Source organism: Tursiops truncatus, chromosome 2 (genome assembly GCF_011762595.2).
Source record: "Tursiops truncatus isolate mTurTru1 chromosome 2, mTurTru1.mat.Y, whole genome shotgun sequence".
In the NCBI taxonomy this organism is placed as follows: Eukaryota; Metazoa; Chordata; class Mammalia; order Artiodactyla; family Delphinidae; genus Tursiops; species Tursiops truncatus.
In genome coordinates, this window is record NC_047035.1 from 41,745,722 (window position 1) to 41,769,617 (window position 23,896).

The 23,896-nt window shown below is 37.6% G+C and overlaps 1 protein-coding gene across 1 annotated transcript in view; it reads left to right on the top strand.

The window, feature by feature from the left end:
* The window catches only part of CCDC175 (coiled-coil domain containing 175), a 76,103-nt gene that overhangs the window by 16,260 nt on the left and 35,947 nt on the right, over positions 1-23,896 (top strand). Inside the window, exons 6-9 of the mRNA XM_073800418.1 lie at positions 695-817; positions 10,720-10,829; positions 14,343-14,424; positions 22,442-22,578. Of these exons, the coding sequence (XP_073656519.1) occupies positions 695-817; positions 10,720-10,829; positions 14,343-14,424; positions 22,442-22,578 (452 nt within the window). The remainder of the gene's footprint in view (positions 1-694; positions 818-10,719; positions 10,830-14,342; positions 14,425-22,441; positions 22,579-23,896) is intronic.

The following is a 23,896-nucleotide window of genomic DNA, read 5'->3' on the forward strand; positions in this document are numbered from 1 at the left end:
AATGAAGCAAAGGTAACTTTCTGACACCTCTAGGCCTCATCTGCGCAGGCAGAGCACTCCTGTGGTCAAGTCACAGTCAGTTCAGGGCATTTGACCACTGAATATCTCTTAAGACACAGCTGCAAAACATTTCTACCAAATACTGGGCGCTTTTGAAACAAGCCCAGGTAAATGGAGATAAGGATCCTTTAGCTCTCAGGGGCTGGTATGGATGACAAAATGGTAAGTTGTTTAGGATTGTGAGCTGCCCTATCTTCAGTGATTTTGTTTTTGGTCTGTTTTACTTCTCATGAAATAACGTGAATTTAGATTTCCAAACAATTCTTAATTCCTTCCTTTGACTCTTCTGATGTGCTTAGCGCACAGTAAATCTGGTAACAATTGCTATGATGTTTTACTAGTAAATTTTACAGTGGCAGTTGCCTTTATAATTTGCTGTTAATGATCATTGTTTCATTGTTCCTCTAAATTTACTAGTTCAACATTTTATAATTACAGTTTGATCCTTGTGATTTATTATTTTTCCTCTGATGCTTCAAACTAAGCAAACCTGTTTTTTTTAATTTGATAATATACTTAGATTGAATATGGTATACTTAAATATGAATTAGGTTGACAAAATTTAAAAAAAGATTTCCTAAACTGTGTTGTCCTCTTAAGCTTTTTGATTTGTTTATTATGTTTGTCACTACAGATTGATGAATATAAAAAACTCTGTGAACTAAAGAGAAAGGAGACTTACAAAAAGAAGAAAGAATTGGATACATTAAGGCATAAAATGACAAAAATGAGAGAAACCCTTGCTGCCAGCAGAGTGGTAAGAAAGAATAAACTATGTTTCTTCAAGCCCGACCCCAAGCACCTCAATATACACTGCCTTGAATACAACTAATAGCAGGTGGTTTAAAAAAGGAGCTGATATTAATTAATCTTCATGCCATCGGGGGAGAATGTTTTCGGCATGTTAATCTTTTCTGACATTTAAAGTGTTATAGGGCAATTGTGTTTTCTTCTTTAGGAATATGATGGAAAGAAGGAAGTTTGGAATGCTTAGGTACACATTTGCATTTGATGGGCCAAAATACTGTAAAAATGTTTTTTAAAAAATACATACAGAACTGACCAAATGGATATAGAATCATATGTAATGTTTGTGTGAGATTGCTTTATTTTACATAACAAAGTGAATAAACATGGGCAGATTCCTTAATTCTGAATGTGTGATAATAAAACAGAATTTAGGCTCTCCATTTATATTGAGTACACTAATATGGAAAGGAGACTGTTTGTCTCTTTGAGTTAGAAAATACTTCAGAGCTCTGTACTTCTATTTTTCTTTTGTTGTTGTTGTTGCTAATTTTTATTTTATCTTATTTTTCTTTTTCTCCCTCCCTCCCACCCTCCCTATCGCACCCCTCCAGGCGGTCACAAAGCACCGAGCTGATCTCCCTGTGCTATGCGGCTGCTTCCCACTAGCTATCTACCTTACGTTTGGTAGTGTGTATATGTCCATGCCTCTCTCTCGCTTTGTCACAGTTTACCCTTCCCCCTCCCCATATCCTCAAGTCCATTCTCTAGTAAGTCTGTGTCTTTATTCCTGTTTCACCCCTAGGTTTTTCATGACATTTTTTTTTCTTAAATTCCATATATATGTGTTAGCATACGGTATTTGTCTCTCTCTTTCTGACTTACTTCACTCTGTATGACAGACTCTAGGTCTATCCACCTCATTACAAATAGCTCAATTTCGTTTTGTTTTATGGCTGAGTAATATTCCATTGTATATATGTGCCACATCTTCTTTATCCATTCCTACGATGATGGACACTTAGGTTGTTTCCATCTCCGGGCTATTGTAAATAGTGCTGCAATGAACATTTTGGTACATGACTCTTTTTGAATTATGGTTTTCTCAGGGTATATGCCCAGTAGTGGGATTGCTGGGTCATATGGTAGTTCTATTAGTAGTTTTTTAAGGAACCTCCATACTGTTCTCCACAGTGGCTGTATCAATTTACATTCCCACCAACAGTGTAAGAGGGTTCCCTTTTCTCCACACCCTCTCCAGCATTTATTGTTTCTAGATTTTTTGATGATGGCCATTCTGACTGGTGTGAGATGATATCTCATTGTAGTTTTGATTTGCATTTCTCTAATGATTAGTGATGTTGAGCATTCTTTCATGTGTTTGTTGGCAGTCTGTATATCTTCTTTGGAGAAATGTCTACTTAGGTCTTCTGCCCATTTTTGGATTGGGTTGTTTGTTCTTTTGTTATTAAGCTGCATGAGCTGCTTATAAATTTTGGAGATTAATCCTTTGTCAGTTGCTTCATTTGCAAATATTTTCTCCCATTCTGAGGGTTGTCTTTTGATCTTGTTTATGGTTTCCTTTGCTGCGCAAAAGCTTTTAAGTTTCATGAGGTCCCATTTGTTTATGTTTGTTTTTATTTCCATTTCTCTAGGAGGTGTGTCAAAAAGGATCTTGCTGTGATTTATGTCATAGAGTGTCCTGCCTGCCTATGTTTTCCTCTAAGAGTTTGATAGTTTCTGGCCTTACATTTAGGTCTTTAATCCATTTTGAGCTTATTTTTGTGTATGGTGTTAGGGAGTGATCTAATCTCATACTTTTACATGTAGCTGTCCAGTTTTCCCAGCACCACTTATTGAAGAGGCTGTCCTTTCTCCACTGTACATTCCTGCCTCCTTTATCAAAGATAAGGTGACCATATGTGCGTGGGTTTATCTCTGGGCTTTCTATCCTGTTCCATTGATCTATATTTCTGTTTTTGTGCCAGTACCATACTGTCTTTATTACTGTAGCTTTGTAGTATAGTCTGAAGTCAGGAAACCTGATTCCTCCAGCTCCGTTTTTCGTTCTCAAGACTACTTTGGCTATTCGGGCTCTTTTGTGTTTCCATACAAATTGTGAAATTTTTTGTTCTAGTTCTGTGAAAAATGCCAGTGGTAGTTTGATAGGGATTGCATTGAATCTATAGATTGCTTTGGGTAGTAGAATCATTTTCACAATGCTGATTCTCCCAATCCAAGAACATGGTATATCTCTCCATCTATGTATCATCTTTAATTTCTTTCATCACTGTTTTATAATTTTCTGCATACAGGTCTTTTGTCTCCTTAGGTAGGTTTATTCCTAGATATTTTATTCTTTTTGTTGCAATGGTTAATGGGAGTGTTTTCTTGATTTCACTTTCAGATTTTTCATCCTTAGTGTATAGGTATGCCAGAGATTTCTGTGCATTAGTTTCGTATCCTGCTACTTTACCAAATTCATTGATTAGCTCTAGTAGTTTTCTGGTAGCATCTTTAGGATTCTCTATGTATAGTATCATGTCATCCGCAAATAGTGACAGCTTTACTTCTTCTTTTCCGATTTGGATTCCTTTTATTTCCTTTTCTTCTCTGATTGCTGTGGCTAAAACTTCCAAAACTATGTTGAATAAGAGTGGTGAGAGTGGGCAACCTTGTCTTGTTCCTGATCTTAGTGGAAATGCTTTCAGTTTTTCACCATTGAGGATGATGTTGGCTGTGGGTTTGTCATATATGGCCTTTGTTATGTTGAGGAAAGTTCCCTCTATGCCTACTTTCTGCAGGGTTTTTATCATAAATGGGTGTTGAATTTTGTCAGAAGCTTTCTCTGCATCTATTGAGATGATCATATGGTTTTTCTCCTTCAGTTTGTTAATATGGTGTATCACATTGATTGATTTACGTATATTGAAGAATCCTTGCATTCCTGGAATAAACCCCACTTGATCATGGTGTATGATCCTTTTAATGTGCTGTTGGATTCTGTTTGCTAGTATTTTGTTGAGGATTTTTGCATCTGTGTTCATCAGTGATATTGGCCTGTAGTTTTCTTTCTTTGTGACATCCTTGTCTGGTTTTGGTATCAGGGTGATGGTGGCCTCGCAGAATGAGTTGGGGAGTGTTCCTCTCTCTGCTATATTTTGGAAGAGTTTGGGAAGGATAGGTGATAGCTCTTCTGTAAATGTTTGATAGAATTCGCCTGTGAAGCCATCTGGTCCTGGGCTTTTGCTTGTTGGAAGATTTTTAATCACAGTTTCAATTTCAGTGCTTGTGATTGGTCTGTTCATATTTTCTATTTCTTCCTGATTCAGTCTTGGCAGGTTGTGCCTTTCTAAGAATTTGTCCATTTCTTCCAGGTTGTCCATTTTATTGGCATAGAGTTGATTGTAGTAATCTCTCATGATCTTTTGTATTTCTGCAGTGTCAGTTGTTACTTCTCCTTTTTCATTTCTAATTCTATTGATTTGAGTCTTCTCCCTTTTTTTCTTGATGAGTCTGGCTAATGGTTTATCAATTTTGTTTATCCTTTCAAAGAACCAGCTTTTAGTTTTATTGATCTTTGCTATCATTTCCTTCATTTCTTTTTCATTTATTTCTGATCTGATTTTTATGATTTCTTTCCTTTCATTTCTTTTTCATTTATTTCTGATCTGATTTTTATGATTTCTTTCCTTTTGCTAACTTTGGGGTTTTTTGGTTCTTCTTTCTCTAATTGCTTTAGGTGCAATGTTAGGTTGTTTATTCGAGATGTTTCCTGTTTCTTAAGGTAGGATTGTATTGCTATAAACTTCCCTCTTAGAACTGCTTTTGCTGCATCCCATTTATTTTGAGTTGTCATGTCTCCATTGTCATTTGTCTCTAGGTATTTTTTGATTTTCTCTTTGATTTCTTCAGTGATCACTTCATTATTAAGTAGTGTATTGTTTAGCCTCCATGTGTTTGTATTTTTTACAGATCTTTTCATGTAATTCACATCTAGTCTCATAGCGTTGTGGTCGGAAAAGATACTTGATACAATTTCAATTTTCTTAAATATACCAAGGCTTGATTTGTGACCCAAGGTATGATCTATCGTGGAGAATGTTCCATGAGCACTTGAGAAAAATGTTTATTCTGTTGTTTTTGGGTGGAATGTCCTATAAATATCAATTAAGTCCATCTTGTTTAATGTATCATTTAAAGCTTGTGTTTCCTTATTTATTTTCATTTTGGATGATCTGTCCGTTGGTGAAAGTGGGGTGTTAAAGTCCCCTACTATGAATGTGTTACTGTCGATTTCCCCTTTTATGGCTGTTAGTATTTGCCTTATGTATTGAGGTCCTCCTATGTTGGGTGCATAAATATTTACAATTGTTATATCTTCTTCTTGGATTGATCCCTTGATCATTATGTAGTGTCCTTCTTTGTCTCTTCTAATAGGCTTTATTTTAAAGTCTATTTTGTCTGATATGAGAATTGCTACTCCAGCTTTCTTTTGGTTTCCATGTGCATGAAATACCTTTTTCTATCCCTTTACTTTCAGTCTGTATGTGTCTCTAGGTCTGAAGTGGGTCTCTTGTAGACAGCAACTATATGTGTCTTGTTTTTGTATCCATTCAGCCAATCTGTGTCTTTTGGTGGGAGCATTTAGTCCATTTTCATTTAAGGTAATTATCGATATATATGTTTCCATTCCCATTTTCTTAATTGTTTTGGGTTCGTTATTGTAGGTCTTTTCCTTCTCTTGTGTTTCTTGCCTAGAGAAGTTCCTTTAGCAGTTGTTGTAGAGCTGGTTTGGTGGTGCTGAACTCTCTCAGCTTTTGCTTTTCTGTAAAGGTTTTCATTTCTCCATCAAATCTGAATGAGATCCTTGCTGGGTAGAGTGATCTTGGTTGCAGGTTTTTCTCCTTCAACACTTTCAATATGTCCTGCCACTCCCTTCTGGCTTGCAGAGTTTCTGCTGAAAGATCAGCTGTTAACCTTATGGGGATTCCCTTGTGTGTTATTTGTTGTTTTTCCCTTGCTGCTTTTAATATGCTTTCTTTGTATTAGTTTTTGACAGTTTGATTAATATGTGTCTTGGCGTATTTCTCCTTGGATTTATCCTGTATGGGACTCTCTGTGCTTCCTGGACTTGATTAAGTATTTCCTTTCCCATATTAGGGAAGTTTTCAACTATAATCTCTTCAAATATTTTCTCAGTCCCTTTCTTTTTCTCTTCTTCTTCTGGAACCCCTATAATTCGAATGTTGGTGCGTTTAATGTTGTTCCAGAGGTCTCTGAGACTGTCCTCAGTTCTTCTCATTCTTTTTTCTTTATTCTGCTCTGCATTAGTTATTTCCCCTATTTTATCTTCCAGGTCACTTATCTGTTCTTCTGCCTCAGTTATTCTGCTATTGATCCCATCTAGAGTATTTTTCATTTCATTTATTGTGTTGTTCATCATTGTTTGTTTCATCTTTAGTTCCTCTAGGTCCTTGTTAAATGTTTCTTGCATTTTGTCTATTCTGTTTCCAAGATTTTGGATCATCTTTACTATCATTATTCTGAATTCTTTTTCAGGTAGACTGCCTATTTCCTCTTCATTTGTTAGGTCTGGTGGGTTTTTATCTTGCTCCTTCATCTGCTGTGTGTTTTTCTGTCTTTTCATTTTGCTTTTCTTACTGTGTTTGGGGTCTCCTTTTTGCAGGCTGAAGGTTCGTAGTTCCTGTTGTTTTTAGTGTCTGTCCCCAGTGGCTAAGGTTGGTTCAGTGGGTTGTGTAGGCTTCCTGGTGGAGGGTACTAGTGCCTGTGTTTTGGTGGATGAGGCTGGATCTTGTCTTTCTGGTGGGCAGGTCCACGTCTGGTGGTGTGTTTTGGGGTGTCTGTAGACTTATTATTATTTTGGGCAGCCTCCCTGCTAATGGGTGGGGTCGTGTTCCTGTCTTGCTAGTAGTTTGGCATAGGATGTCCAGCATTGTAGCTTGCTGGTCGTTGAGTGAAGCTGGGTGCTGGCGTTGAGATGGAGATCTCTGGGAGATTTTAGCTGTTTGCTATTATGTGCAGCTGGGAGGCGTCTTGTGGACCAGTGTCCTGAAGTTGGCTCTCCCACCTCAGAGGCACAGCACTAAGTCCTGGCTGCAGCACCAAGAGCCTTTCATCCACACGGCTCCTTAATTTGGGATGATTCGTTGTCTATTCATGTATTCCACAGATGCAGGGTACATCAAGTTGATTGTGGAGCTTTAATCCGCTGCTTCTGAGGCTGCCGGGAGAGATTTCCCTTTCTCTTCTTTGTTCTCACAGCTTCCAGGGGCTTAGCTTTGGATTTGGCCCCGCCTGTGCGTGTAGGTCGCGGGAGGGCGTCTGTTAGGAGCCGCTGATTCGGAGGCTCTGGCTCACTCAGGCCGGGGGCTAGGGAGGGTCACGGAGTGCAGGACGTTGCACCAGCCTGAGGCGCGCCTGAGGTTCTCCCCGGGGGAGTTGTCCCTGGATCCCGGGGCCCTGGCAGTGGCGGGCTGCACAGGCTCCCCGGAAGGTGGGTGTGGATAGTGACCTGTCTTCGCACACAGGCTTCTTGCTGGCGGCAGCAGCGGCCTTAGCGTCTCATGTCTGTCTCTGGGGTCCGCACTTTTAGCCACGGCTCCCGCCCGTCTCTGGAGCTCCTTTAAGCAGCGTTCTTAATCCCCTCTCCTCGTGCACCAGGAAATAAAGAGGGAAGAAAAAGTCTCTTGCCTCTTCGTCAGGTCCAGACTTTTCCCCCGGACTCCCTCCCGGCTAGCCGCGCGGTGCACTAACGCCCTGCAGGCTATGTTCACGCTGCCAACCCCAGTCCTCTCCCTGCGCTCCGACTGAAGCCCGAGCCTCAGCTCCCAGCCCCGCCCGCCCCGGCGGGTGAGCAGACAAGCCTCTCGGCTGGTGAGTGGCAGTTGGCCCTGATCCTCTGTGCTGGAATCTCACCGCTTTGCCCTCCGCACCCCTGTTGCTGTGCTCTCCTCCGCGGCGCCGAAGCTCCCCCCCTCCGCCACCCGCAGTCTCCGCCCGCGAAGGGGCTTCCTAGTGTGTGGACACTTTTCTTCCTTCACAGCTCCCTCCCACTGGTGCAGGACCCGTCCCTATCCTTTTGTCTCTATTTTTTTGTTTTGCCCTACCCAGGTACGTGGGGGGTTTCTTGCCTTTTGGGAGGTCTGAGGTCTTCTGCCAGCGTTCAGTAGGTGTTCTGTAGGAGTTGTTCCACGTGTAGATGTGTGTACTTCTATTTTTAAAAATTAACAACATTGGGCTTCCCTGGTGGCGCAGTGGTTGAGAGTCCGCCTGCCAATGCAGGGGACACGGGTTCGTGCCCCGGTCCGGGAAGATCCCACATGCCGCGGAGCGGCTGGGCCCGTGAGCCATGGCCGCTGAGCCTGTGCGTCCGGAGCCTGTGCTCCGCAACGGGAGAGGCCACAACAGTGAGAGGCCCGTGTACCACAAAAAAAAAAAAAAAAAAAAAAAAAAAAAAAAATTAACAACATCGAGTGAAAGCCAGTATTGTGATAAATATTTTGTGAGGATTACCCTCATTTTAAAGATAAGAAAACTGAAGCTTATGCAGTGACTATAATTGAAGAGGTTAATATTAATACTACTTCTACGTTAATTAAAACAGAAACACCTGTTAATCTATCACAGTTGAATTAATGAGTCTAGCGTATTTCTTCTATTTGTGTTCAGAATTACATGTAAAACTATGTGGGGCAACAGTAATACTAAAACATCGCATTGCTTATCAGAGTCTTCAGTTAATTCCATTATATCAATACTATTTATAGTGTGATTTTGACCATTATAGTTACAATATATCTATTATGACATCCAATTACAAAACATTAGTAAAATCAAAAAGTTCCCCCAGATATGTGCGTTTAAAAAGGTGATTATCTGTTTCTTCATATATCAACATAGTAAGGAAGCATGAGTCAGGCTAAGCTCAAAGGAGAACACGGGGATTGTATAAAACAGATCTTATCGGCACGCCTAAGCTCATATCCCCAGTTGGGGCCTCATAAATTATGCCAAGCACACCACCTGGTTTGGAAAAATGAAGTATATGTTCCTTAACCTGTTCTTCAAAGATCTCTAAAGACAAATAAGTCAAGGCTTGAGGTGGCAGGGGTAAACTCAGCTCCAGTGTCATTCTCTTCCTCCCCCCAATCCAGCGCCCCACCCCACCTTACCAGTGGAGAATTGTGTTTAAAGCACGAACTTCAGTATCACAGAGACCTGGGTTCAAGTCTTGGCTTTACCAACCCGAAGTTTCCTCACCTATAATATGGTGGTAATAATATTACCTATTTCAAAGGGCTTTTGTGGAGATAGAATGAGGTCATGCCTATAAGGCTTTTAGCTGAGTGTTTTGTATTTGGTAAAGTTTGTTGTTGTTATTGCCTGAGATTAGAAAACAACATTTTGGCTATGGACTTGAGACTACAGGGAATTTCAGGTTCATCTTCATGTGGTGCTTTTAGTTTAGAAAACTCTGCAGCCAGGTCAAACTGGTGTGATGCTGGCAGAAAAGAATAATGATGTGTGATTCTCAAGGTGCCCTACATGTCCAGGGCGGGGAGGATCGAGGGCTAGAGGTTATGGATGTCAGGCAGGACAGGCCTTCAGTGTATAGTCACTAATCCTGATTATTGGTCAGAGTTCTTTGGACATTCTGCTAATTTTTGATGGCATATCTAGGATTTCAGACTCCTGTTAACTCTGGAACTACTTATAGCCCACAAGTTCAGTCATATGAGTGCTTTAGAGGAAAAAAAAATAGTTTGGGGAGCTTTCACCCACCTGTCTCACCTGGCATGACTGAAAGAACCTCTATACCCCCAACAGGTGTTTTTCTGACCCCACACTGATGTGCAGGGTTAGGTGGCTCTAAATAATCTGTCCATGGTAGCTCTATGCCAGAGAGCAAAGGAATTTGTTTGATCAGCTTTTCTCTCAGCTCCACTTTCCCTCACAAGCTGAAATGCAGACCCAAGCTCTGATAAGTTTGCTTTCCCTTTTCTTTATTCCAAAACTGTGTTGTAAAAATATGTTCACTATGAATTTTCTCCATCCGTATTTCCTTTTTAATCATGCTAATATTTTTTCATAGTACCCAATTTTTCCATTTCTAAATTACTGATTAAATATTAAGAAAAAAATCTTTGCAACATGGACATAGCTATCAACTAAGGTGAAAGACCCAATTTGTTTTGACTTTTCTTTTTATAATACTCATTCTAGTATCCTGGAATAACATGTTGAAAATAATTATGAAAATGTATATTTAATTTTTTTAAATGGTAGTCAAGATGAATTCATGTCTTGAAAACTGTTTTTATAGTTTTCACATTGCTATAATTGGTTTCTCTCCCTCCCAAATTTTGTTTTCTTTTCTGATGAATTCAGGATTATTTCTGTCTCAGTTTGTTTTATAAAGAAACAAGCAGTATAATGATTGCTTTATATATATATATATTTTAAATTAATTAATTTATTTATTTACTTTTGGCTGCGTTGGGTCCTCGTTTCTGTGCGAGGGCTTTCTGCAGTGCGGTGAGCAGGGGCCACTCTTCATCGTGGTGCGCGGGCCTCTGACTATCGCGGCCTCTTGTTGCGGAACACAGGCTCCAGACGCGCAGGCTCAGTAGTTGTGCCTCACGGGCCCAGCCGCTCCGCGGCACGTGGGATCTTCCCAGACCAGGGCTCAAACCCATGTCCCTTGCATCGGCAGGCAGATTCTCAACCACTGCGCCACCAGTGAAGCCCCTGATTGCTTTTTATTTTAACTAAAGGACACCCCCAGTGTAAAAGTTGAATGGATGATACATGAATATTTAGTGAATTGGACTTCTGTCATGAATCATTTGATGATGATTGAATGCCCCAATTTTACTGAATTTTCAACAGGTTCTTAGTGATCACAATTTAGAGATATCACAACTACAAGAATCAATAAGACATTGGGAACAACAGGTTGAAGACATGAAGAAATCCTGTAAGATCCTGGAGGATAAAATGTAAGTATAATACTTTATCTTTACAGAAGCACTTCTAGATGTTATGTTCCTTTCATTAAAAAAAATTTATTTAATAGTAGATGAAAATTATTCTCTTATTTTACTAAAAGTTGTGTGATTGTCAGCTTTATAGAATCACCTCTTCATTTTGAAATTAAACAGTCTTTCAGATGATCAAGAGAAAAAAATTGAGGATGATGTGGTTAGTTTAGGAAAAGGGAGGGAATTTGGGGTGTGTACTATCCTTATTTCAGTTCCTTACTCCCTACAAATACGCGCCTGGAGGAAGGCACTGCCATAGGGCTACAACTCACCTAACCATGCTGCTACAGTTGTTGTTCTTAGTCAAGGGGGACTTGCAGCACTTATTGAGAAAATACAGGGAAGCCTCAAGGCAAAAACTTTTACCATGGAACTGAAACCAGAAACATAAGGAAATATTCCATCTGTCTCAAGGCCTAGTGTTTGCTTCCTTCTGCGATTCTCTCTTTATCTACATGCTGTGTTCTCTTCCTGGTGAGTCCGTGGCTAAGCATGGCCATTCCAAACCCTCTGAGTTTACCTGTCACAGATCCATCTATCTTTAGAGACTGACCAACAGATTCTCTCCCAGGAGAATTCCCAGATTTCCCATCAAAAGCTGTTTGGCTCAGCTCTGGATAGGAAGGTGGGGTCTTTTAATATAAACATGGCTTCTGGGCTTACCCCCAGGGTTTACTGACAGTTTAAAAGACAAATTATGGTCTGAGCAGATTCCGCAAAAGATAAGTAATTCCACATGTGGGATCCTGTTACAATGTGGCTCATTTCTACATAGATTTGAATGTATTGGGATTAAAATTATGTCTTCTAAAATAACAACTGCACAGTACTATTCTACTCTATCATCAACAGTCCATAAAATATGCAATAATCCTTATACTCAGTACCAGATTTAAAATTGGAAAGCTCAAGTAATACAACAATTAAAAATCAGAATAAAAAATCTTTTTCTTTGAAAGTGATTCGATAATTTTAGTTGATATCTATTTCTTAAAAACTAGGCAAAGAATCATAGTGGAAAATATAGATTAGCTCTTAACTTATTTCTAGGAATTATGATTAAAAGCCTTGAAACACTGATAAAGTTTTATTTATAAGCAGACTTCATGTTAGCTAGCTGGTTTTAAATGTATGTGCAAGATAAAAATGGGGATTCATTGATCTTTCATTTTGAATGGCTCATCTTTTTGTTTTCAGTCCCAGCCTTTCAAGGGTTTTCATGTGGAATCTCACTGAGGAAAAGTGCTTTTGATTAATTTGGTGATTGAGGATATAAGTTTCCCCCCCTTTTATTAATAAAACTTTACTTTTTCTTCTTTATAACTTGGCAAATTAAAAGAAAATTCTCTGTATTTTTATTTTGTCACTTAGTTCCTTTTCTCTATCTTTGGAGGTAGGGAGAGGCAGCTCAGTTCTTGCTTGGTGGATTTGAAGAATCAAACAGTGTTGTTTTATAATATTCTATAAGATTCTTTAAGAATAAATTATACAAGAAACAAATAATTTATATAACTCAACTTCCTATTAATCTATTAGTCTTAATTTCCCCCATCCCACCCACCATGAAATCGTTAACTTGCAAGCTCATTATCTATTTTGAGGTCAAAATATTGAGGGAAAGCAAAAATTACTCAACTCCAAGTTTAAATTCTATATGTGGACAGTTAAGGGTACCTCAAATTCTTCACAGATCCACAGGAGGCATTGCTAGTTTAATCCTTCTTCTTTGCTATTATTGATATCCAGCATGATGTATTTGCATAATAAAGGCAAATCAGTGCCTATCTTTCTAAATTGCTATGACATTTTTCGTCATTCAGCTGGTTATCAACATGTGGGAAGTGGGGAATTGGAAGCTAAATATTGTGTATAAATGACATCCAATTTGTGACCCAAAGTATATACTTACCATTATAGTGCAAGAGGCTATAAAAATTATAGATGCTTTTTAAAAAGGACTGACATGGTTTCAAAATTGTCAAGGTTACCAAAGATTTTCATCCTGCCAAATTTTAGTAATCTGCTCTATTCCTCAAAGTTTTTAAATTCTTTATAGAATTTGACACAGATGTTCACTTCCATCTTCTTGATATACTTTCTTCACTTGGCTTCCCAAACTTCACATTCTCTTATTTCATTTACTACACTGCTTCTTCTCAGGACCCTTTACTTGTTCCAGTTCTTCTTTTTGTCTCTAAATTTAGGAGTTATCAGCCCTTCACTGTTCTCTATTCTCTACTCATACTCTCCATATGTGACTTCATTCAGTCTCATACTTTCTGTACCCCAGTGACTTCCATATCTATATATCCAACCCTGACCTCTAACTGCATATAGTCTACAGCTTATTTGACCTTTCCACTTGGAGGATATCTCAAATATACATGTCCTAAACAGAATTCTTAATTTCCCATCTCCTTGAAATAGCTCTTTCTTTAATCTTCCATATCACTATTTACCTAGTTACTCCAGCCAAAAAACTAGGAGTCATCCACCATTCCTGTTTTCCTTGCTACCTAACCCTAACCCAGCTAATCAACTAACCTAACCCTAACCCAACTCTAACTCCAGCCAAATCCAAAGCATGTCCTGTTGCCTTCATCTTTAAAATATATCCTGAGTCCAGCTGTTTCTCACCAGCTTCACCACTACAACCTTAATCTGAGCCACCATTATCTCTTCTGGACCACTGCCATAGACTTCTACGTAGTCTATCTTCCTATACTATTGTCTTTCTCTACTAAGTAGCCAGAGTCATTTTTACAAGATGTGAATCAGTTCATGTCACTCCTTTCCTTAAAAAATCCTCCCCTGGTTCCCTTCAAAATAAAATCTGAACTTCTACCTTGTCCTCAAGACCCTATATGATCTGGGCTGTGTCTAACTCTCCAGCCTTCTCACACTCCTGTCTTCATCAAATATTCAATACACCAAGCTTGTTCCTATCTCAGGATATTATCACCTGCTGTTCCTTCTATATGAAAAGCTGTTCCTTAAGATCTTCAAATATCTGGCTCCTTCTCATCCTTCAGGTCTTTCACAAGTTATCCCAAGAGATGTTCCCTAATCACCTGTCTACAGTACCATCCTCACTCTCAGGATTTCTCTATCCTTTACCCTACTTTGTGATCTTTGGAGCATTTAACACTATCTGAAATATATATATATTTTTTGATAACTTTCTTATAGTCTGTCTACTCCACTAGAGTGTAATTTCCATGAGGGTAGAGACTTTGTGCTGTATCTCCCAGAGTGTAGGTGTTCAAAAATTGCTTCTTAAATTAATATATAAATAAATGAAATATTAATACATCAATTCAAAAGAGTAAAAATTTTGTTTATTTTAATGAATTGTAAATAAATATATTGTATAGGGAGATGGAGACTGGAAGTTTCTGATGTCATAAGTAAATGTGGCTTTGCTGGAAAACATGTCCTAATAGGAATTTATTTGGCTTCCTTTGTTCATAGGCTTTTCTTTAGGAATAACAAGGAAAAACTGGATGATGAATCTAATTTTGAAAAAAAAGAATTATTGCTGAAGATAAAACAGGTAGGAAGACAGAAATGATGGCTTTAAGATTATAATTAATTTTTAGTTAACATTTTAAGTATATGTGAAAAATGTGAAATTTTCCAAAAGTAGCATTTTCATTAACTAATAATAATCATGATCATTCACAGTAATTGATTTAAAGATTTGATCAGAAAACTGGAAGAGAATAGTGAAAATCACCTAAGCTGAGCAGAAAAAAGAATTTTTAAAAAATGAGGATAGTTTAAGAGACCTCTGGGACAACATCAGTGTATTAATATTCACATTATAGGGGTCCCAGAAAGAAGAGAGAGAGAAAGGGGCAGAGAACATAATTGAAGAAATAGTAGCTGAAAACTTCCCTAACCTGAGAAAGAAAACAGATCTAAGTCCAAGAAGCATAGAGATTCCCAAACAAGATGAACCCAAAGAGGACCACACCAAGGCACATTGTAATTAAAATGGAAAAAATTAAAGATAAAGAATCTTAAAAGCAGCAAAGGAAAGGTGACTGGCTGTGTACAAGGGAACTCCAATAAAACTATCAGCTGACTTTTTAGCAGAAACTTTTTAGGTCAGAAAAAAGTGGCATGATATATTTAAAGTGATGAAAAGAAAAAAACCTACAACCAATACTCTACCTGGCAAGGCTATCATTCAGATTTCAATGAGAGATAAAGAGTTTTACAGACAAACAAAAGCTAAAAGAGTTCAGTAGTACTAAACCTACTTTACAAGAAACATAAAAGGGACTTCTCTAAATGGAAAAGAAAAGACCACAGCTAGAAATATGAAAATTATGAAAGGAAAAATCTCATTGGTAAAGGCAAACATAGAGTAAAGGTCAACTACTTATAAAAGCTAGTGGGAATGTCAAAAGACAAAAGTAGTAAAATCATCTATATCCACAATAAGTAGTTAAGGGATACAAAAAACAAAAAGATGGACAATGTGATATCAAAAACATTAAATGTGGTGGGGGCGCATAAAAATGCAGGGTTGTTAAAATGTGTTCAAACTTAAGATCATCAACTTAATCACATATATAAAAAAGTTGTTATATATATACTTCATGGTAACTACAGACCAAAAATTTATAATAGATGCACACAAATAAGAGAGAAATGAATCCAAACATAACAGTAAAGACAGTAATCAAATCACAAAGGAAGAGAACAAAAGAAGAAGAAATGAACAAAAAAGAACTACCAAAACAACCAGAAAACAGCCAACAAAATGTTAATAAGTACATATCTATTAATAATTGCTTTAAATGTAAATGGACTAAATACTGCAATCAAAAGACATAGAGTGGCTGACAGATTTAAAAAAAGAAAAACTCTCTATATTTGCTGTCTATAAGGGACTAGCTTCAGATCTAAGACACACACAGACTGAAAGGGCATGAAACAGGTGTTCAGTGCAAATGGAAACAAAAAGAAAGCTGGGATAGCAATGCTTATATCAGACAAATAGACTTTAGAGCAAAGACTGTAACGAGAGACAAAGAAGGATATTATAGACTGAGAAATGGATCAATCCAACAAGAAATAACAATTGTAAACATATATGCACCCAACATAGAAACACCTAAATACATAAAGCAAATATTAACAAATATAAAGGGTGAAATTGATGATAACATAATAATAGTAGAGGATTTTAACACCTCACTTACATCAATGGACAGATCATCCAGACAGAATACCAATAAGGAAACAATGGCTTTAAGTGACACATTAGACCAATGGAATCAACAGATATATATAGAGAGAGCTTTCCTTCCGAAAGCAGCAGAATACACATTATTTTCAAGTGCACATGGAACATTCTGTAAGGTAGATCATATGCTAGGACACAAACAAGAGTCTACAAGTTTAAGAAATTGAAATCATATCAAGCATCTTTTCTGACCACAGTGTATAAGACTAGAAATCAACTACCAAAACCAAACCAAAACAAAACCCTACAAAAAACACAAACACATGGAAGCTAAACAATATGCTACTAAACAACCAATGGGTCACTGAAGAAATCAGAGAGGAAATTTAAAAATACCTGGAGACAAATGAAAATGGAAACACAATGATTCAAAATATATGGGACACAGCAAAAACAGTTCTAAGAGGGAAGTTTATAGTGATACAGGCCTACTTCAGAAAGAAGGAAGATCTCAAACAAACAACCTAACCTTACATCTAAAGGAACTAGAAAAATAAGAACAAACAAAACAAAGTAAGAGGAAAAAAATAATAAGGACCAGAGCAGAAATAAATGAAATAGAGACTTAAAAATAAAACAATAGAAAAGATCAATGAAACTAAGAGATTGTTCTTTGAAAAGATAAGCAAAATTGATAAATTTTATTTAGACTAATCAAGAAGAAAAGAGAGAGGGCCCAAATCAATAAAATCAGAAGTGAAATTCCAACCTACACCACAGGAATACAAAGGATCATAAGAGATTACTACAAACAATAATATGTCAATAAAATGGAAAACCTAGAAGAAGTGAATAAATTCCTAGAAATGTACAATTTCCCAAGACTGAATCAGGAAGAAATATAAAATATGAACAGACCAATTACCAGTAATGAAAATGAATCAGAAAAAAAAAAAAACTGTCAATGAAGAAAGTCCAGGATTGGACAGGTTCACAGGTAAATTCTACCAAACATTTAAAGAAGAGTTAATGCCTATCCTTCTTAAACTCTTCCCCCAAAATTTAAGAACCCGTTTTATGAGTCCAGCATCACCCTGATACCAAAACCGGACAAAGACACCACAAAAAAGAGAATATTACAGGCCAAAATTACTGATGAGCATAGTTGCAAAAATCCTCAACAAATATTAACATACTGGGGCTTCCCTGGTGGCACAGTGGTTGAGAGTCTGCCTGCCGATGCAGGGGGCAGGGGTTCGTGCCCTGGTCCGGGAGGATCCAACATGCCGCGGAGCGGCTGGGCCCATGTGCCATGGCCACTGAGCCTGCGCATCCGGAGCCTGTGCTTCGTAACGGGAGAGGCCGTCACAGTGAGAGGCCCACGTACCGCAAAAAATATATATATATATTAGCACACTGAATTCAATAATACACTAACAGGATCATACACTATGCTCAAGCAAGATTTATCCCAGGGATGCAAGGATAGTTCAGTATCTGCAAATCAATCAGTGTGATATACCACTTTAATAAATTGAAAATAAAAATCATATGATTGGGACTTCCCGGGTGGTGCAGTGGTTAAGAATCCGCCTGCCAGTGCAGGGGACATGGGTGCAAGGCCTGGTCTGGGAAAATCCCACATGCCACAGAGCAACTAAGCCAATGTGCCACAATTACTGAGCCTGCGCTCTAGAGCCCACGAGCCACAACTACTGAGGCCATGTGCCACAACTACTGAAGCCTGAGTGCCTAGAGCCTGTGCTCCACAACAAGAGAAGCCAGTGCAGTGAGAAGCCTGTCACTGCAATGAAGAGTAGCCTCTGCTTGCCACAACCAGAGAAAGTTGCTGTGCTCCACACACAGCAACCCAGTGCAGCCAAAAATAAATAAACAATAAATAAATAAATAAAAATTTTAAAAAATCATATGATTATTTTGATAGATCAGAAAGAGCTTTTGACAAAATTCAGCACCCATTTATGAAAAAAAACTCAATAAAGTGGGTGTAGAGGGAACATACCTCAACATAATAGAGGCCATATACAACAAGCTTATAGCTAAAATCATACTCAAAGGTCAAAAGTTGAAAGTATTTCTTCTACAATCAAGAACAGGATAAGGCTGCCCACTGACACCCCTTTTATTCAACATAGTATTAGAAATCCTAGCCACAGTCTTTTTCAGACAAGAAAAAGAATCCAAGTGGAAAAGGAAGAAGTAAAACTGTCAATGTTTACAGATGACATGATACTATACATAGAAAATACCAGAGCCACCACCAAAACAAAAAACCACTAGAGCTCATCAGTGAATTCAGTAAAGTTGCAGCATACAAAATTAATATACAGAAATCTGTTGCATTTCTATACACTAATGACAAACTATCAGAAAGAGGAATTAAGGAAACAATTCCATTTATAATTGATTCAAAAGAATAAAATATCTAAGAGTAAATCTAACTAAGGAGGTAAAAGACCTGTACTTGGAAAACTATAAGACAGTAATGAAAAAATTGAATATGACACAAATGGAAAGATATATATTTTACCATTGGGAGAATTAAAACTGTTAAAATAACCATATTCCCCAAGACAATCTACAGATTCAATCCAATCCCTATTAAAATTCCAGTGATATTTTTCACAAAATTGGAACAAATAATTCTAAAATTTTTACCAAAACACAAAATACCCTGAATAGCCAAAACAATCTTGAGGAAGAAGAACAAAGCTGGAGGTATTACACGTTCTGATTTCAAACTATACTACAAAGCTACAGTAATGAAAATGGTATGGTACTGGCACAGAAACAGACACATAGATCATGAAACAGAATAGAGAGCACAGAACTAAACCTGCATATATAGTTTATTAATCTATGACAAAGAAGGCAAGAATATACAATGGGGAAAAGATAGCCTTTCTAATAAATAATGTTGGGAAAACTGGATAGCAACATGCAAAAGAATCAAATTGGACTACTTCCTCACATCATATACAAAAATCAACTCAAAATGGGTTAAAGACTTAGATGTAAAACGTGAAATCATAAAACTCATAGAAGAAAACATAGGCAGTACACTCTTTGACAACAGTCTTAGTTATTTTTATTGAGTATGTCTCCTCAGGCAATAGCAACAAAAGCAAAAATAAACAAATGGGACTACATCAAACTAAAAGGCTTTTGCACAGCAAAGAAAACTATTAACAAAACGAAAAGACAGCCTACTGAATGGGAGAAAATATTGGCAAACAATATATCTGACATGGGGTTAATATTCAAAATATGCAAAGAACTCATACAACTCAACATCTAAAAAACAACCTGATTAAACAATGGGCAGAGGATCTGAATACACATATTTCCAAAGACATACAGATGGCAAACAAGCACATGAAAAGATTCTCAACATCACCAATCATCAAGGAAATGCAAATCAAATCCACAATGAGATATCACCTCACACCTGTCAGAATGGCTATCGTCAAAAAGACCACAAATAAGTGTTGGATAAAAACTGAACTCTTCCTGACATCCAATCTTAATTCTCGTGAGTTATAGGAGGCAAGTTCAATAATGACACAAAATTCTATTCTAACTTTAACTTTTATTATGAAATATTACACATATACAGAACAGAATATTTACTGTAAGTGTACAGTCTTCGTGTACATATCTATCTTTTGATAAATGTAGTTTATTAATTTTAATGAAGTATAGTTTATCAATCTTTTCCTTTTTGGCTTATGCTTTTCATGTCCTATGTCTTGAGGATATTCTCCTACGTGATCTTGTAGAAGCTTTAGTGTTTGCTTTTTCACGTTAAGTACTGCAAGCTGTCTGGAATGTGTGTGTGTGTGTGTGTGTGTGTGTGTGTGTGTGTGTGTTCTGTGAAATGGTAGTCCAGATTCATACTTTCACATAAGATTGTCCAATTAACTAGCACTGTTAAATGGAAAGATAGTACTTTCCTCCACTATATTTCAGTGGCACTTTTGTCATAAATCAACTGTGGATCATAAATATATTATAAGTATATGTGTGAATCTGTAGCATCTATTTTATTCATTTGGACTTAATCTCTTCTCACATTAAAACCATGCACTCTTAATTAGTAGCTTTAAAATAAGCCTTTATAGTTAGTAGTAAAAATCCTTTAACTTTGTTCTTCTACAAGATTGCTTCCATTATTCTTGGCCCTTTGAATTTCAGTCTGTCAAGTCCTGCCCAAAAGCCTGTTTGGATTTTGATTGGGGTTGAATTAAATCTATAGATCAATTTGGGGAGGATTTTATGTTTTAACAATATTGAAGTTTCCAATCCATGAACACAGCATGTCTTTCATTTATCTTAGGTCTTTTTTGTTCCCTTTGACCTAGTTATTCAATTTCACTATGATATGTCCAAGTTTTTCTTTTTATTTATCCTGCTTGGGATTTATTGGGCATCTTAAATCCGTGAGTTGCTGTATTTTGTAAGTTCTGCAAAATTCTTAGCCATTATCTGTTCACATATTTCTTTTGTCCCATGCTTTTTCTTGTTTTTCTGAGACTCCAGTTATATGAACACACTTATTTGTACTAATAAAATATCCTGTCTGTATCTTACTCGCTCTTCTCTATTTTCTACTTTTTGTCTACCCCTGCTGCATTCTGGGCAGAATGGTCTTATTTCAATTCTTAATTTTGGTTGTTGTATTTTTCAACTGGTAATTTTCAAATCTGCTTTGTTGCTCTTTATTTTTTCCAATTCCTTGCCATATTTTTCAAGCATGTCTAGTATTCTTTGATCATAATAAATACAGTATTTTTATATTTCAGTGTCTATTTCCAATACCTGGTATTTTTGTAGGACTGGTTCTGTCATCTATTGTTTCTGCCAATTTTTGTTCATGCTGTCTTGTTTCCTTCTGTTGGAAAACTGTACACTGGACATTGTATTTCAAAAAAGGTGTTTGTAGAAACAATTTGAGGTCTAGGATGACAGTGTATTTCTCAGGAACAGATTTCATTCACTTCTGTCAGATACCTGGGATGTTAACAGTCCCAAACCTCCTTAATCCACCTTTAGGTTCCCTGGTGATCTAAGTCAGGCTGGACCATAGCTTGTTAGCTTCTAATTCACTCTTCTTCAGAGGGTGAAGCTCTCTGGAATCCCAGACTAATGTGGCAGGAGGTTTATCAGGCGTAACACCTGGATAAGCTCTAAGTGTTGACTTTTGTCCCCCTTGTCATGTAAAAGAACCAAATCTCAGATTCCAAGTGGCTTCTTCTATATCAGTAAATGTCCTCAGAGTAAAAGGAGTTTTCAGTGCTAGGTTTACCAGTCTGGATTCTTACTTTCTTGTAGAATTAGGCTTACTAATTCCTCATTATCTTGTTAGTTCTGCAACAATTTTTTTTTAATAAATTTATTTATTTTATTTATTTTTGGCTACGTTGGGTCTTTGTTGCTATGCGCGGGCTTTCTCTAGTTGTGGCGAGTGAGGGCTACTCATCATTGTGGTGCGCAGGCTTCTCATTGCAGTGGCTTCTCTTGTTGCGGAGCACGGGCTTTAGGCGCACGGGCTTCAGTAGTTGTAGAAGTTGTGGAAGTAGTTGTGGAAGTAGTTGTGGCTTGTGGGCTCTAGAGTGCAGGCTCAGTAGTTGTGGCGCAAGGGCTTGGTTGCTCTGCGGCTTGTGGGATCTTCCCGGACCAGGGCTCAAACCCATGTTCCCTGCATTGGCAGGCAGATTCTTAACCATTGCGCCACCAGGGAAGCCCCTCTGCAACACTTTTAAGAACTCTTTTCATCCATCTATTTTAGTGATCCTTAGCCCACCATTCCTACCTAACCTAATTTTCTTACCTCATTTGAAGCAATTCAGTAGAGACATCCAAGCACAAAGTTCTCACCTCATTCAGAACACTAATGGGTACTATCTTTTGTCCTTGAATAGAAATATTTAACAAAAGTTAAGCATGATATCCAGTCAAAGAGGTTTTGAACAAGAGTTCCTATGGATGTTACATTTTCTTTTCCCTGGTGTAGTTTATTTTCTGGGAAAAGGACATACAGATCTTGTTGAATGATCCCAGTTTATTAATCCCAATTCTTATTTTAATATCAATTATTACTTTATGGTTTACTACTTTACTATGGTTTATTACTTTACTTTATGGCATCAGTGTTTACTACCTTTCTACACATTTGTCATAATTTATGGAAGAGGCCCCAAAACGTACAGTTACATATTTGATATAGAATTAGATCACTCAACATTTAAGGCATAGTCATTGTATGTTAAATAATATACCCAGTGCTCTAGAGAGTTGCCCACCGAAAGAGCCGTGAAACAAATCCTCTACTTCAATTCCTTTTTTTTTCTAGATGGCTGAAAAGCTACACAAATGTCATTTCAAGAACAAAGATCTACGAGAGAAACTGCATACTGTTTCGAGACAATATAAGATTGTCCTAAATGAGGAGGATAAAGTTTTTATGCAGAAACAGAAAATTTATTCTGAGTATGTTTCTATCCATAATCCATACATGACTCAACATGCTTTAGTTATGGGTTACTTCTCCACTTAAGCTTATCCTAGTTTAAAATCTATTGATAACAATGAAATGTTCTTTACCCAATTGTAAATACACTCCTAATGCGCTTCTATATATACTGAATAATGCTTTCCTCATATGGGTCAGATCAAATCCATAAACGCCAAATCTATTATTTTTACTTCTAAATCAGACTCTTGAAAGAATAATCATGCTTGTACCCCATGAGACTGCCTAGAGAAACTATGAGATCTACCTTCATCAGAAACTGGCTTTGCACCTACATTTCCTTTCTCAGAAAAAGGTTTTGTCATTGACACAATCCCCTAACCCAGAGACTGGGAAATTATTCAAGGAAACCCCTATCTTTTACTAGGACTCCATTCAAGCACCAAGGCTTGTCAATTTCACCTCCCAAATATTTCTCAAAAATATCCTATCCTCCTCTCCAACTCCACTCTTTTCACCCCTTTTAGCTTCTTTGGTTTGGCTTGCCTCTCATAAGTTCTTCCCACTTTCTGTTTTACCACTCCTAACTTATCCACCTCCCTCTCACCACAATGATCCTCTGGAACGTCCCTCTGAGGTCATTCCTTTTTATCAGTCACTGCATTGTTGTCAGCTGGGTACAAATCCCTTTGTCCCACTGAACTATGAACAGATCAGAGCAGTTGCTCTGTCTTACTCAGCACTGTATCTTCAGGATCTTGTCCATTGCTTAGCAGGTAGTGGGCTTTCACCAGTGTTTTCCTGATGAGTATTACAGAATAACATCTTGCAAGTATGAGTTATGTAAGTAGTAATACATTACTACACTCAAAGTTAAATCACATGGAAGTGTAATTATGGTGTCCAGGCCCACTTATGTGAAGCTGAATTTATGGTCACTGTTGCAGCATTTAGGATGCAGAGAGTTATTGCAATCATTTTGTATCATCCAATTGAATAGCCTACTAATAGTATTCTTCAGGCAAAAACTTTCCTCAGATCATACTAAGTTATCAGTTTGAATCATAAAATGTGCTGATGACAAATAATTGTAACAATAAAACATTTACTACTGTTGTTGGTTTGTGTCATCTTCAGCTTGGGCTACCATAACAAATTACCATAGACCAGGAGGCTTAAACAACAGAAATTGATTTCTCATAGTTCTGGAGGCTGGACATCTGAAATCAGGGTGCCAGCATGGTCAGGTTCTGGTGAGAGCTCTCTTCCTGACTTGCAGATGGCCAACCACCTTCTTGCTATGTCCTCATAGAGGGGAAAGAGAGAGAGAGAGAG